This window comes from Rhincodon typus, chromosome 36 (assembly GCF_021869965.1).
Source record: "Rhincodon typus isolate 14 chromosome 36, sRhiTyp1.1, whole genome shotgun sequence".
In the NCBI taxonomy this organism is placed as follows: domain Eukaryota; kingdom Metazoa; phylum Chordata; class Chondrichthyes; order Orectolobiformes; family Rhincodontidae; genus Rhincodon; species Rhincodon typus.
This window is the reverse complement of record NC_063367.1, coordinates 16,569,280-16,585,528: the sequence shown is the minus strand read 5'-3', so window position 1 is coordinate 16,585,528 and position 16,249 is coordinate 16,569,280. Positions and strand designations below refer to the sequence as shown.

Genomic DNA, 16,249 nt, shown 5'->3' with positions numbered 1-16,249 from the left:
CGGAGGACAGCAGAGAGCTGATGTTTTCTAAGTGGTTCCCACTGAATCTCCAAATACCAAGCCTATTCCTTCCTCAATGTGTCCCTGCAGCAAATGTGACACTGACCAGCTACCAGGAAAGGATTGTCACTGAGTGCCTTTGGATTTCCACACTTGAGAAAACATTTTGGAAGTGCGACACTCTTCCTTTCTCAAAAGCAACAGAGAAACTGTTGAGTTCCTAGTGTATGCTCAGATGGGAATCCAGATTGATGAATTTAGGATTGATTACAGCACAGGAGGAAGTCGTTCAGCCCATTGAGTCTGTGCTGGCCAGCTACAAGAGCGAATCACCTAGTGCCACCTCTTTGTTGCCTCCTAACCTTTTCCTTCTCTGCTAATGATAGGATTCTGTTTTGAAAGACCGGCCACACTCTCAGGGCAGGGCAGCCCGGTGCCTCAGTATTCAGACTCAATGCAGCAGCCATATGCAAGCTTCAGTTTCAAGATGGCAAACCAGCCTGACTTGTGAAAGAAGTCACTGGACAATATATCGAAATAAGACTGTTGTTTTCTCAAACAGTTCAGCCAATTTTTGAAAACCGAAAGAACGGTGGATGCTGTAAATCAGGAACAAAAACAGAAATTGCTGGAAAAGCTCAGCAGGTCTGGCAGCATCTGTGGAGAAAAAAAAGTTAATGTTTCGGGTCCGGTGATCCTTCCTCAGAACTGATGGTAGCTAAGAAAATGTCAGTTTATATGCAGAAAAAAGGGAGGGGGATGGGGTAGGGAGTAAACGATAGGATACAGCCCGAAGAGAGAGAACAGCAGTTGATAGACAAAGGAGTTGATAACGATCAGGCTAGGAGGGTGATGAGCTGTTAATGGGGACTGTTAGTGACTAACAATAGGTAGTGTTTAATGGCAGGCTTTGTGATTCATTCGTAGGATGTCATTTATTGCCCACCCCTAGTTGCCCTTGAGAAGGTGGTGGTGAACTGCCTTTTGGATCTGCTGCAGTTCATATGCTGTAGGTAGACCCACAATGACCTCAAGCAGGAAATTCCAGGATTTTGACCCAGCAACACCAATCAAACAGCAACATATTTCCAAGTCAGTTTGGTGAGTGGCTTGGAGGAAAACTTGCAGGGGGTGGTGTTCCCATGTCACTGCTGCCCTTGTCCTTCTAGATGATCATGGGCTTGGAAGGTGCTGTCCAAGGATCTTCAGTGAATTGCTGCAGTGCATCTTGTAGATAGTACACACCACTGCTACTGAGCGTCAGAGGTGGAGGGAGCGAATGCTTGTGGATGTGGTGCCAATTAAACAGGCTGCTTTATCGTTGTCAAGCTTCTTGAGTGTTGTCAGAGCTGCACCCATCCAGACGAGTGGGGAATATTCCATCACATTCCTGACTTGTCCCTTGTAGAGCCTGTCCACCATCTAGAGAGTCAGGAGATGAGTTACTCACTGCAGTATTCCTAGCCCCTGACCTGCTCACATAGCGAACATAAACAAACCCAATCTCATCCCGTGATGGTAAGAAGCCCCGACTTCGGGTCTTGGGGACTGCTGAGCGAGCTTCAGGGTTCAGCACCTTCAGTGAGGCACAGCCCAGCAGCTACCTGGTTAAAGGGCAGTGTGTTTTGGCTGGCAAAAAAGTGTGGGCAGAGACAGAGGGCATTAGCCACGAGGATGGGTAGGAAGAAGCAGCTGGAGACACAAAATCCTGTTTGGGAGAAACTGGAGCGGGCACACAGTGGGGTAGAGGCAGACAAACCTCTTGGAGTCTGGGGGTTGGTGAGCAGCAGGAGATGCCCTTCCCCAGTCTGGATGGCAAGCTCATCTCTTCCTGTGCTTCAGCAGATAGAGTTAGGGGCAGTGTCTTTGCTTCAAATCTAATTTGAAACCTAAACCCATTTTACAAAGAGTGCGAGGTGGCGGTGAGCGAAAAAGGCTTGGGACCACTTACCGTGGTACCACCTACTGCTCTCCAAGGGAATGGGCAACCAGTGCTGGCCCAGCCTTGATGCCCACGTCCCATTGGCTCAGTGGTTAGCATTGCTGCCTCACAGCACCAGGCACCTGGGCTTGATTCCAGCCTCGGGTGATTGCCTGTGTGGAGTTTGCACAGTCTCTCCGTGTCCACGTGGATTTCCTCTGTTTGCTCCGGTTTCCTCCCACAGTCCAAAGATGTGCATCTTAGGCGAATTGGCCATGCTGCATAGCCCATAGTGTCCAGGGATATGCAGGCTATGTGGGTTAGCCATGCAAGCTTACAGGGATAGGTCTGGGTAGGATGCTCTTCGGAGTGGACTCGATGGGCTGAATGGCCTGCTTCTACGCTGCAGGGCTCCTATGAATTCAAAACGGCATTCCCTTGTTCCCAACTCTTTGAACAGCCAAGACCCCACTGTTTTGAGAGCAGGAATGGGGCCCTCACCATTTCACTTTCTGTCTCTGGAGTCTCGGAACCACAGTTGTTCATTCAAAGCGGTTCGTTCACATCTTCTGGGCTGTACTTGTGACAGTGATGTCAGTGGGACAGAAGGTCAATAAGCTAGAGTCTATTTGATCAGCCAACTTGATGGGCCAAATGGCCTCTTTCTGTGCGTTAACTTTTCTACAGTCTGGTCCACATGGGCATTCCTTATTTCTCTCTTCCTTTCTACCCAGAAGAGTCATCATACACAACTTGGCAACTTTCCCAATACCAAAACCACGGTGACATTTTTTTTTTAAAAATAACTACTAACTGTCACCAGTGAAAGCACCTGTGTAGCTAATTCAATATTTACATGACAAAGCCATTAAGGGCAATGCAAACCATCAAAAGTGAGGGGAAGGTAGTGAGAAAGGGATTGGACTAAATTAAGATGGAGTTGGAGAGGGAGACAAAGCACTGTATCTTCCATGCAGTGCCCACCTCTCTCTAAAGGCATCGAGAACATTGATGGGCACCGTGTGCTCTGTCTCCAAGGACACCCGGGCACTAACATAACCGTGAAGGACAGGCAGTCGGCAGAGATGAGCCTCTCCACGGCCCATTGCCTGGACCTGTTTATAGCCAGCCTGGCTCGCGTGTGCTTTAATCTTGTGCTACAATAGGATTAGATCATAGATCATGGAATCCTTACAGTGTGGAAACAGGCCCTCTGGCCCAACAAGTCCACACTGACCCTTGAGGCATCCCACCCAGACTCATCCCCCTATAACCCTCCTAAGCTACACATTCCTGGACACTATGGGCAATTTCCCATGGCCAATCCACCTAACCTGCACATCTTTGGACCGTGGGAGGAAACCTGGAGCACCCGGAGGAAACCCACGCAAACACGGGGAGAATGTGCAAACTCCACACAGACAGTCACCCGAGGGTGGAATTGAACCCGGGTCCCTGGTGCTGTGAGGCAGCAGTGCTAACCACTGAGCCACCGTGCCACATTATCGCCCCCTTAACCCTTAATGGGCCACGAGCAAGATAGGAAATATCCTGTTCCGATATTCATCACGCCTACACTGCCCTCGGTGTAGCTAAGTCAGGCAGCTGATCTGCTTCCTGGTAAAATGGAGGAAATATGTTGTCATTGGGGATTAAAGTGATTGGAATATATGTACAGATCATTTGCAACATGTTTATTCAATTTTTTGATCCTTCAATTGGCTACATTATATTGCTCTTCTGCAATCAGTAAATCATATTAATAAGCCTCGATATTTACTTCAACCAAACATTCCACAGTGCAGTAATTCAAGTATAGTAAATTTCAGGGGACTGGAACAACAGATAAGTAGTGCAAGGATTCTGAAACAAAGACTTCAAGTTAATCTTGTGGGCCCTTTGACATTGACCATCATCGTTAAACCCACTCACATGGTTCCTAACGTCACCTATACCTTCCATTTCAATAATGGGTGCTCCTTACTCGATCTGGAGCTGTCAGGTGTTGCAGCATCTGGAGTTCCAGGGCAGCTAAAACCGAACAAAAAGAAAAACAAAAAAAATTGACAGGATATTGAGCAGAGCGAAGCCTAACAGCTAGGTGCCTCTGCCCACATGAATTACATGTGCACAATTATCCAGTGTTGGTGGAGTACTGACGAACGATTACAACTGGAGGTGCACGCTGCACATCAGTAACCAACCCTCTCAGGGGTTCTTGTTGCTCGGGTCACATTTCAATATGACTTTGATTCCCACTCCTTTCTTTGTGGTTTCAAACGCTTCAAGAGCCTCTTCCAAGGGAAAGCGATGAGTGATCAAAGGTTTCACATTGATTCTCTTCGAAGCCAACATATCAATTGCCACAGGCCACCTAAAGTGACAGGAATGAGAAGAGAAGGGAGTACAATTTTAATCACTCAAGCCACAGCTTATACCCCTCGATAACCTTCCACATCCACCTTTAATATTTTTGATTGCTGTTCAGTTTTAAAGTGAACTAACAATTTCAAGTTATCTGGCACCTTCAAAATTTAGAGATAAAAGTCCTGTAACAGCTCAGATATTAATCATGAAAGGACAGACACTCAGTCAAACCTCTGTGTCTTGGTCTCACCAGGACAAATGCAAGAATGCCAAATTTCAAACACGATGTGGAGGTGCTGGTGTTGGACTCGGGTGGACCAGGCCAAAAATCAAACAGCCAGGAGAAAAGGGAGCTCATTGGTTAGCAACCTAACTTAGATTGGCTGAGGCATTGACACGAGACAGCAACGGGGAACCTGCACAGTTCCCAAACTCCTGCCTGATTTCTTCGATTGATTTCTACGTGTGGAAGCAGGCCATTTGGCCCATCGAGTCCACACCAACCAACCCAGGAGCATCCCAACCAGCTCCCTACACTATTCGCTTAACCCTGCATTTCCCATGGCTAATCCACCTAGCCTGCACATCCCCGAACACTATGGGCAATCTAGCATGGCCAATCCACCTAAACCTGCACACCTTTGGACTGTACGAGGAAACCGGAGCACCCAGAGGAAACCCACACAGACACGGGGAGAACATGCAAACTCCACACAGACAGTCACCTAAGACTGAAATCAAACCCGGGTCCCTGGTACTGAGGGGCAGCAGTGCTAACCACTGAGCCACCGTGCTGTCCTTAGTCAATCTGAGTTGATCATTAATTTCAAATCATCACAACAAGTTATTCCATGGGAGGAAAGGATGCTGATTGCACAAAAAATGGTTTGTTTCAGATCGCCTTGGTTCGTTTATCAAGGTAGAGGTGCTGGGGAGGCAGTGATGTAGCATTAATGCCACTGGACTAATAATCCAGAAGGGCAGGCTAATGTTCTCAGAAACAAAAGCAGAAAGTGCTGGAGAAACTCAGCAGGTCTGGTAGCATCCATGAAAAGAGAAACAAGAGTTAATGTTTCGACTCTTTGCCAGAACAGAGCTAAAACTAGCTTCTTGCGCTCAAGTCTCTGGATTGGGACATTTTATTGTAATGTTCTGAGGACAGTTGTTTGAATCGGGTAGGTGATGAAATCTGAATTGAAAAAAGCATTGGAATAAAATAAAACTAGTCTAATGATGACCATGTGAATTGTCAATTGTTATTTAAAGAAAACCCATCTGGTTCACTAATGTCCTTTGGGGAAGGAAATCTGCCATCCTTAACTGGTCTGGCCTACATGTGACTCAGATAAATAGCCATGTGGTTGACTCTTAACTTAGGGCTGGACTCTAAATGCTGACCTCGTGAGTGGCACCCACTTCGCATGAATGAATTCTTAAAACACGTTAATTTGGTGCTCCCCAGTCCTAGATTCGGACACCAGTAGGAACAGTTCCTCCCTGACCTATACTGTCCAGAACCTCTTCATGGTTTTGAAACTATCAAATCTGATCTTGGACCTTCTCATCTCTTAAGGAGCACATCCCAGTTTCTCCAACCTCTGCTTGAATGTTTCCCTCACCAACGATAATTTGGGATAAGGAAGCCCACAGTCAGATGAGCCATGATTGTCTTGGATGGTGGAGCAGGCTCGAGGGGCCAAGTGGACTGCCCATAATTGGTACACTTGCATCCATAGAACCATCAATCTTTTCTGAACCCTCAGATGCAAGGGTTCCCCTTGAAATTCTAAGTGATGGCAAGCATTTTAAGTGTTTGAACTCAACTTGTGATTAATTCTAACAGTTCTTCTTTTCATAGAATGCCTACAGTGTGGAAACAGGCCCTTCGGCCCAACAAGTCCACACTGACCCTCAGACCATCCCACCCACACCCATCCCCCTATAACCCACCTACACATCCCTGGACACTACAGGCCATTTCCCCTGGCCAATCCACCTAACCTGCACATCTTTGGATTGTGGGAGGAAACCTACGCAGACATGGGGAGAATGTGCAAACTCCACACAGACAGTCACCTGAGGGTGGAATCGAACCTGGATCCCTAGCGCTGTGAGGCAGCAGTGCTAACCACTGAGCCACCGTGCCACCCTCTTTTACATCCTTCTATATCTCGCCTGAAACATCTAAACCCTGGAACATTCAGCTGCCAATCATGCCCTTCTCTCAACCATGTTTCTACAATTGCTATAACATTGTAGGCAGCAGTGCTAACCACTGAGCCACCATGCCGCCTCAGTCAGTAGAGCATCAGACATATTCTTCTTTTAGTTTGATCGTTTTCGTTTACTCCTGAGCTCAGTCACTGGAGGATTGAGAAAGCAAAGTCACCTGTAATTCAGCCACAGATTAGAATCATAGAATCCACACAGCATGGAAGCAGGCCATGCAGCCCATCTATACTGAACCTCCAAAGAGTAACCAACCTATCCCTATAACCCTGTTAATGTACCTAGCCTGCAAATCCCAGAACACTTTGAGCAATTTAACATGGCCAATCCACCTAACCTGCACACCTTTGGACTGTGGGAGGAAACTCACGCAGACACAGGGAGAACATGCAAACACCCGAGGCTGGAATCGAACCCAGGTCCCTGGCACTGTGAGGCAACAGTGCTAACCACTGAGCCACTCTTCAGGGGTTCTTCTGATTGACTACTGCAACTTTGATGGAAAAATCAGCAGGAAATTTTATTTATGCAGCATGTGAGATTTCCACTGAACCCATACCAGTCAGTCAAGTGAATTCAGGAGTCTTACATAAATATTTCTTTTTTTTCCAAGTACTTACGTGTTGCAATATCTGAAAACTCCCCTGATATCCACTTCTCGGACTAACAGATCTAATATGGGGATGTTTGCTGAAGGTTTCCCCAACCCAACAAGGACCAACACCCCTCCAGACTTGGTTGCCTAAGGAAACACATGAAATAGATACAATAAACAATACACATTCATTCACAATTTCAGTCAGTCACAGATTCACCTGTCAAAATTCCCAATTTCTGCAGTTTGCAATCGTAGCCGAGGATTTAATAATGCAAAAGAACTTTCTCAGTCAAGTTGTCGCCATCGACCCTCCCAGTGATCAAATCAATCACAAATTCTGATTTAAGGTACTTAGAGTAAAAATTGCATTACCTCAGCAATCCCTTCCCTGGGTGTCACTGTTGGTGTTATACAAGGTGCAGGTTTTGCAAAATGAAAGGTAAAGTTGCCACAGTCTCAGAGTTCCTTACAGCGGCCCCCTCATTAGAGAGACAGAGACGATTGGTGGTGGTTTAACCTGAGACTTGGGGAGACGTTGAGAAGCAGAGTCCTTCATGGTAACCTCAGCCTCCCAGCATCCACCCTGTCAGACCCCTCCTCAGGATCCTAGACATTTCAATAACATCACCTCACGTTCTTCTAAACTCTGAATGGGTAGAGGTCCGACCTGCTCAACCTATTCTCATAAGACCACGCCCTTCCTGCTCGGAATCAGTCATGTGAGGTTTCTCTTGAACAGCTTATACAAGGTATAAATTACACAGGTATCCAACCATCAAACCGGTCACTGTCCAGCCGTGCCAGCTTCCAATACTTACAAAGACACCACCCTGGACACATAGCTCTGCTCCAGTGCATTCAATAGATATATCGGGCATAGCTCCACCTAGAGTCTGCTTCACTTTCTGACCCAGTTCCTGGGGAGTCATGGTCTGCTCGACTGCAATGGTAAAACTGGCTCCCATCTGCTTTGCCTTCTCCAGTCTTTTCAGTGATAAATCTGAAACGGTGCAATGGCATTTGAGGTACATGTGCAGCAATATTTACCAGAGTGTTCAATGGTTTAATAGATCTATGTGTTTATTCCTTTATTCATTCATGGGATGAGGGTGTTGCTGGCTGGGCATCATTTATTGCCCATCCCTAATTGCCCAGAGGGCAGTTCAGAGGTGTTGGGTCTGGAGTCACATGTAGGCCAGAGCAAGGAAGGATGACAGTTTCCTTCCCTAAACACATTAGTGAACCAGATGGGTTTTTACGACAGTGGATTCATGGGCATCATTAGACTCTTAATTCTGGATATTTTATTGAATTCAAATTCCAACATCTGCCATGGCGGGCTTTGAACCTGGGTCCCCAGAACGTTATCTGGGTCTCTGGATTGACAATCCAGCGATAATAACACTAGGCCATCACCTCCCCTTTTTGATTATAAAAACGGCAAGAACTACAGATGCTGGAAATCGGAAACAAAGACAGAAAATTGCTGGAAAAGCTCAGCAGGTCTGGCAGTATCTGTAGACATTTCAGGACCAGTGACCCTTCATCAGAATGGTATGTTCCTCAAATCCTATGTTTGATTCTGTTGGTTTACTCACAGACCTATGTTGTGATATGAAGGTGCCGGTGTTGGACTGGGGTGGACAAAGTCAGAAATCACACGACACCAGGTTATAGTCCAACAGGTTCATTTAAAATCACAAGCTTTAGAGGGTGCTGCTCCTTCATCAGGTGACTTTTAAATAAACCTATTGGACTAGAACCTGGTGTTGTGTGACTTCTGACCTGATCTATGTTTGTTGTACTTGATTTCTTAAATCCGTAGGTGGAGCCAGAGAGCTTAAATAGCTGACATCATTATAAAGCTTCAAGAACTTGGGCTGAGAGCACGTGTAGAAATTTGCAATTACTTAAGACAATTTAAACTCAAGTAGAATGATAGTTATCTTTGCATTGCTCAGAGATATGACATGTACAGCAAACACATAACATTAATGGTAAATAACAGACTGAAGAAGATTTGAGATAACTAAGACCAGTTTTGTCAGAATGGAACAAATGTCAACATCAATGAAACGGAAACTGAGTCTTAGGAAAAGACCTCTGAGGTGCTATGCTCTATCCTGTATTTTATATGCCTGGGGAAGATGGGTAACAAACAAGGGAACTCTCACTAAGCTGAATGCATTTGAGATGAGAAGATATACACATATGGGAGAATGTTCTCACATCCTACACAGACAGAAAGACACTGAGGAAGTTCTGGAAGTAGCTGGAGAACAGCACATCATGTCAAAGACAGAGGGAGAGATACAATGCTTCAGTCATATCTTTAGTACAGACAATGGATAGGAGGGGGCAGAAGAAGTGGGAGAAGGTAGCAGGGGTGGAACTGGATGACAGCATAATGGACTGAATGCAGTTGATCCATTGTGGCCAGTGAAAGGACAGCATAAGATGGACAGAGGTGAAAACCTAAGGCAGTCAATTCATAGAATCAGAGAATCCTTACAGTGTGTAAGCAGGCCATTCAGCCCATTGAGTCCACAATGACACTGCAAAGAGCATCCCATCTCCAGACCCACTCCCTGTAATCCCATTTTCCCCATGGCTATCCACCTAGCCTGCATATCTCTGGACACTATGAGTAATTTAGCACAGCCAATCCACCGAACCTGCACATCTTTGGACTGTGGGAGGAAACCAGTCCACCCAGGTGAAAACCACACAGACACCAGGGGAATGTGCAAACCCCTCCCAGACAGTCACCCAGAGGCTGGAATTGGACCTGGTTCCCTGGCACTGTGAGGCAGCAGTGCTAACCGCCGAGCCGTTCTCTGGGAAGACAACAACACCAGTGAACAAATGACAAAAAGATGATTGGGCTTTGGTGCCCACATGATTAATGAGGGAGGATTGTTGTGGGAGGCAGTGGTGTAGTGCTAATGGCTCCAGCTAATAATCCAGAAGCCAGGGCTAATACGCTGGGCACCAGGGTTCGATTCCCATCAGGGCAGCAGGTGAAATTTAAATACAAGTAATAAAATCTGGAATTGAAAGCTAGTGTCTGTGATGGTGACCATGAAACTATCATTGATTTTGGCAAAAACCCATCCCTAATCTCCTTGAGGGAAGGAAATCTGCCATCCCAATAGAGTCTGGCCTACATGTGACTCCAGACCCACAGCAACATGATTGGCTCTTGACTGCCCTCTGTTACAAGCCTAGCAAAGCACATTAATTATTCAGGGGCAATTAAGGACAGGCATCAAATGCTGGTTTTGCTGGTGACGCCCACATCCCATGAAAGAATGAAGAAAGAAAGAGTTAGACTGAAATGAAACAGATGCTGGAGATCTGAAACAAAAACACAGATTGCTGGAGAAGCTCAGCAGCTCTAGTAGCATCTGTTGGAAGTAAGCAGAGTTAATGTTTTGAGTCCAGTGACCCTTCTTCAGAATTACACCAGTGCCCCTCCATTTCCTTACTCAGGCTATCACTGTCTGGTGCCCAAACACAAGCCAGTTAGCTATTCTACCATCATGACATCAAAGATCAGAACATTTTTCTGACAAGAAAATGAGTTGTGTAACATTCGGGGTTTTTTTTAATAAATTCATTTACGGGAGGAGGGCATCGCTGGCTAGGGCAGCATTTATTGCCCATCCCTGACTGCTCAGAGGGCAATGGAGAATCAACCACTTTACTGTGGGTCTGGAGTCACATGTAGGCCAGACCAGGTAAGGATGGCAGTTTCCTTCCCTAAAAGGACCTTACTGAACTGGATGGGTGTTTCCAACAATCGACAATGGTTTCACAGTCATCATTAGACTCTTAATTCCAGATTTTTTTATTGAATTCAAATTCGACCATCTGCCATGGTGGGATTCGAACCAGGATACCCTTGGCATTACCTGGCTGTCTGGATTAACAGACTGGCAATAATGCCACACAAGATTTGCCTTTTCTGCTCACCCCACCCTGACTGAAACACCAGTCCTTATTTTAAGTCCTGGCTCATACATACTGTTTGGGACAAATTCTAAAGGAATACACGGTTCAAAGGGGTGTGTGCGTGTGCATGTGTGCATGCACATTTGTTAGAAAGGATGTTATTAAGCTGCAGAGGGTTCAAAAGAAATTTACCAGGACGATGCCACGAATGGAGGCTTTGAGTTACAAGGAGAGGCTAGATAGGCTGGGACATTTTTCACTGGAGTGTAGGAGGTTGAGAGGAGACCTTATAGAGGTTTATAACTTCTACGGGAGTGGCACAGTGGTAGCACTGCTGCCACATAGCACCAGGGACCCAGGTTCAATTCCAGCCTCAGGCAACTGTCTGTGTGGAGTTTCCATATTCTCCCTGGGTGCAGGTTTGCTCTGGTTTTTTCCCCCCACAGTCCAAAGGTCTGCAGATTAGGTGGATTGGCCATGCTAAATTGCACAAAGTGTCCAAAGGAATGCAGGCTTGATGGGTTAGTGGTGGGAAATGCAGAATTACAGTGGAGCGGGGGGGTGGATCTGGGTGGGATGCTCTTCAGCGGGTTGGTGTAGACTTGATGGTTCAAATGGCCTACTTCTACACTGTAAGGATTCTATGGTTCTAATAAAATCATGAGGGTTAGAGAGAAGCTGAATGGTAGGTTCCTTTTCCCTTGGATGGGGGATTCCAAGACAGGGGGAGCATAGTTTTAAGGTGAGAGGAGAACATTTAAAAAAGACATGAGGGACAATTTTTTTTTACACAGAGGTGGTTCATGTGTAGAATGAGCTTCCAAAGAAAGTGGTGGATGAGTACACCCACAACAAAAATTACATGAATGAAGAAATATTTGTAGGCATAATGGCCAAGCGCAGGCAGGCGGGACGAGTCTAGTTTGGGATTATGGTCGGCACGGACTGATTGGACCAAAGGGTCTGTTTTCATGCTGTATGAATGTATGACTCTATGACTATGACTTTAAGAATTAAAAGAATGAATACGAAACCGACTTGAGGGAAAAGGACCTTACTGAACTAGATAGATTGCTTTTTCAAGAACCCGAAAACGTATGACAGGCAGAACAGCCTCTTTTGAGCCTCCAAAATGTTAAAGCAGAGAAACCTCGAGGCTACATAGACAATTCTCTGCATGAAGTGGAAATAGTAAATAAGGAATTAGAAGGAGGCAGCGTAAAGATAAACTAAAATTATATATTGGATTCTAACTTGAATTTTCTCATGTGTGCAGGCACAGACTTGTGAGCCAGTTAATCAGTTATATACATTTCAGGTTTGATACCACTGACAATAATCGTTGACTTGCTAACAATGCATTGATTCTGGGTGGAGAAGACGTCCTTCTGTACTTAAAATTAAGAGACACGCAAAACAAACAACTTACCACAGATCACAATCTGAGATGCTCCCATGGACTTGGAAACCAGCAGATTCACGAGTCCAATTGGCCCTTTCAGACAAAACAAGTTGCTCGTGAGACAAGCACTCACCAGGTACAAGGCAAAGCGACAGAGAAAAGTTCTCTCAGTGCTGGGCTTCACTCTTCAGGAGCAAGCCTTTGAGAACTGGGGCACGATGCCCTCAATTCTCTGATGAATAGCTTTCTCTGGTACTATGCTCGAGAGCTATTTGCAAGGAATTACTCCACAGATTTGACTGATATTCTATAACTACTGCCTCTCAGGCGAGAAACTAAACCAGGATATTTACAGAATTTAGGCATAATCTGATTTTTCTATACGTGATTTATCTTCACACCTTCCGGACTCCCCAGCAAAGTGCAGTCAGGTGTGTCCCTCACAAACTGCAAGAGGGGTGTGAACTTGTTACGGGATTTGTCGAAAACTCAGATTGCTTCTTTTTCTGCAATGACAAGTTGTATTGATTTGGTATCTGTAAGGTATTAAAATGCTCCCATACACTTCATGTCATAAAAGCATGTAAATTCAAAACATAATACCAACGCACATAAGGGAAAGTGTTTAGAAGTTTGTTCAAAGGCATAAAGCGATTAGGGATGGGCAACAAGTGCTGATTTTGACATCCCATGAGAGAAAAATGAAAACAAAATGGTTGTGGTTCATCTTTTTCTACCTCTCCACTTTCCTGTCCATATCCCTTGATTCCCTCGGGGATCTGGTCTACGCCAGTCTTAAATACATCAACAATGAAGTGTCCACAACCCTCTGAGATACAGAACACCAAAAGTTCACAGCCCTTTGAGCACAGGAAGATTTCCTCATCTCAACTAGGAACAGGAGCAGGCCATTCAGCCCCTCAAGCCATTCAATAAGAACATGACTGATCTGTGGCCTAACTCCCTATAATGGCTTTGACCCATATCCCTTAGCTCAACAAGAAGTTATTATTATAGAATCCCTACAGTATGGAAACAGGCCCTTTGGCCCAACAAGTCCACTCTGACCCTCGGAGCATCCCACCCAGACCCATCCTCTATAACCCACCTAATCTACACATCCTTGAACACTACAGGCAACTTAGCATGGCCAATCCACCTAGCCTGCACATCTTTGAACTGTGGGAGGAAACCGGAGCACCCGGAGAAAACCCACAGAGACACAGGGAGAACGTGCAAACTGTACACAGACAGTCCCCCGAGGGTGGAATCAAACCAGGGTCCCTGGCGCTGTGAGGCTGCAGTGCTAACCACTGAGCCACCGTGCTGCCCAGTTCTAACTCTCAGTTCTAAGGGTTCCTTATCTGGAAGCTGAGCCCCATGTCCTAGACTCCCCAGCAGATCTGAAATAACCTCTCAGTTTCTACTCTTCAGAATTTTGTATGTTTCAATGAGCAACATGTGATTAGCCCTGCTGCCTCACAGCGCCAGGGACCCAGGTCCAATTCCACCCTCGGGTGACTAGCTGTGTGGATGGATTTCCTCCAGGTGCTCCGGTTTCCTCCCACAGTCTAAAGATGTGCTAGGTTAGGTGAAATGGCCATGGAAATGCAGGGTTACGGGGATAGGGTATGGGGGTGGGTCTTGGTGAAATGCTCTTTGGAGGGTTGGTGTGGACTTGATGGGCCAAATGGCCTGCTTCTACACTGCAAACATTCTGTGAGATCACTTCTCATTTTTCTAAACTCATGACACAATAGGCCCAGTGGCCACCATAGGCTCAGCCTCTCATCAAAGGAACAGCCTACTGAGGCTTCACTGTGGCACCTCCAATACAAATCCATCCTCCCTTGAAGATGAAGACTAAGACTGCTGGTTGGCAGAAGGAAAAGCGAAAATAATTGGAAGAACGGGAGAAAAATTCCATGTAAAACTTTCAGCAGCCACTAATAGTTATTCACATAATGTAACGGGCTTACCTGCCCCTAAAATGAAGACTTTGCTGCCAATTGTAACCCCTCCTCTACGACAGGCATGAATTGCAACAGAGAGGGGTTCAATCAAAGCACCTTCTTCAAAGCTAATGGATTCAGGGAGCCTGAAACGAGAATGAAACAGCACAAACACTAAGCTTTCCTGGCACGTCTGAAACATAAAGAGACTTGCCTGTGAAGGTTTATTGCCTTATCCTCATCAGGTCAGATGCAAGAATGTCAAATTTCAAAGGGAGCAACATTTTACACTGCGTGAGAATACAGTGCTGAATGGGGTTGGAATGTCAAGTGATTGGGTGAAGCATCATTCCGGAGAACACATCAGGGAATTATTGCTCCCCATCCTTTTGATTAATTCAAAACTGCCTGGACTTGTTCCTTTTTGCTGCAGAGTATCATCATTCCTGGATACATTCCATAGCTATCAAAGTTAACTTGGCAACTCAGTATGACATGTTGTTCCCTTTCAAATTTGACATTTCTGCACATATCATGGTGAATGTAAGGAGTTCATTCTGGATAAATGTGAGGTACTGCATTTTGGTTCAATAAACCAGGGCTGCAGAACAGAGGGACCTAAGGATTCAGAAACATAATTCTTTGAAGATTGCGTCACATATAGACAGGGTGGTTAAAAAGGCAATTGGCATGCTTGCCTTCATTGCTTAGCCCTTTCAGTATAGGAGTTGGGAAGTCATGTTGAGGTTGTACAGGACATCAGTGAGGCCTCTTCTGGAGTACTGCATCCAGTTCTGGTTGCCCAGTTATAGGAAGGATATTATTAAGCTGGAGACGGTTCAGAAGAGATTTACCAGGATGTTGCTGGGTATGGAAGGTTTAAGTTATAAAGAAAAGCTGGATAGGCTGGGACTTTTTCCACTGGAGTGTAGGACATTTGAGAGGTAACCTTCCAAAGGATATGGGTACACTTATAATGTTTAAAAGTCATTTCGGTAAGTACATGGATAGGAAAGCTTTGGAGGCATATGGGTCAGGAGCAGGCAGGTGCAAAGTTTGGAATTTTAGGGCCAGTCCATATGAATCAATTGTATTAAATGTTACCCAAGAGAGTTTTCTAGAGCCATTTCTATTTAAATTGAGTGATGATGAATGAATAGAGTCATTTAGAGTCATTCAGCACAGAAACAGACACTTCTGCCCAACTCTTCCATACCAGCCAGGCTTCCTAAGCTGAACTGGTCCTATTTGCCCGCGTTTGGCCCATATCCCTGTAAACTTCTCCTATTTGTGTACCCATCCAAATATCTATTGAATGTTGTAATTGTACCCATCTCTATCAGTTCCACTGGCAGCTTGATCCACACATGCACCACGCTCTGTTTGAAAAAGTTGCTCCTCAGGTCCCTTTTCAATCTTTTCCCTCTCACCTTAAGCCTATGGCCTCTAGTTCTGGACTCTCCTACCCTGGGGAAAAGACCTTAGCTATTCACCTTACCTATGGCCCTGATCATTTTATAAACCTCTACAAGGTCACCCCTCAATCTCCTATGCTCCAAGGGATAAAGTCCCTGTCTATCCAGCCTCTCCTTACAACTCAAACTCTCCAGGCCCAGTAACATCCTTGTAAATCTTTTCTGCACCTATTCTGTTTATTAATATCCTTCCTATAGCAATGTGACAAGAAATGTATGCAGTATTCCAAATATGGCCTCAAAATTGTCTTGTACAGCCGTAACATGATGTCCCGACTCCTATGTTCAATGCTGTGACAGATGAAGGCAAGTGTACCAAATGCCTTCTTCACCAGAGATAGTAGGAACTGC

At 45.5% G+C, this 16,249-nt stretch overlaps 1 protein-coding gene across 6 annotated transcripts in view; it reads right to left on the bottom strand.

The window, feature by feature from the left end:
* Positions 1–3,594: 3,594 nt before the first annotated feature.
* LOC109929147 (sorbitol dehydrogenase-like) overlaps positions 3,595–16,249 on the bottom strand; it is a 35,086-nt gene continuing 22,431 nt past the window's right edge. For all 6 annotated transcript variants that reach the window (XM_048617288.1, XM_048617292.1, XM_020528945.2 and 3 more), the window contains 5 exons: positions 14,451–14,569; positions 12,499–12,564; positions 7,934–8,115; positions 7,138–7,259; positions 3,595–4,295 (listed from right to left, as the gene is read on the bottom strand). In XM_048617288.1, the coding sequence (XP_048473245.1) occupies positions 4,130–4,295; positions 7,138–7,259; positions 7,934–8,115; positions 12,499–12,564; positions 14,451–14,569 (655 nt within the window). In that variant the 3' untranslated portion in view covers positions 3,595–4,129. The remainder of the gene's footprint in view (positions 4,296–7,137; positions 7,260–7,933; positions 8,116–12,498; positions 12,565–14,450; positions 14,570–16,249) is intronic.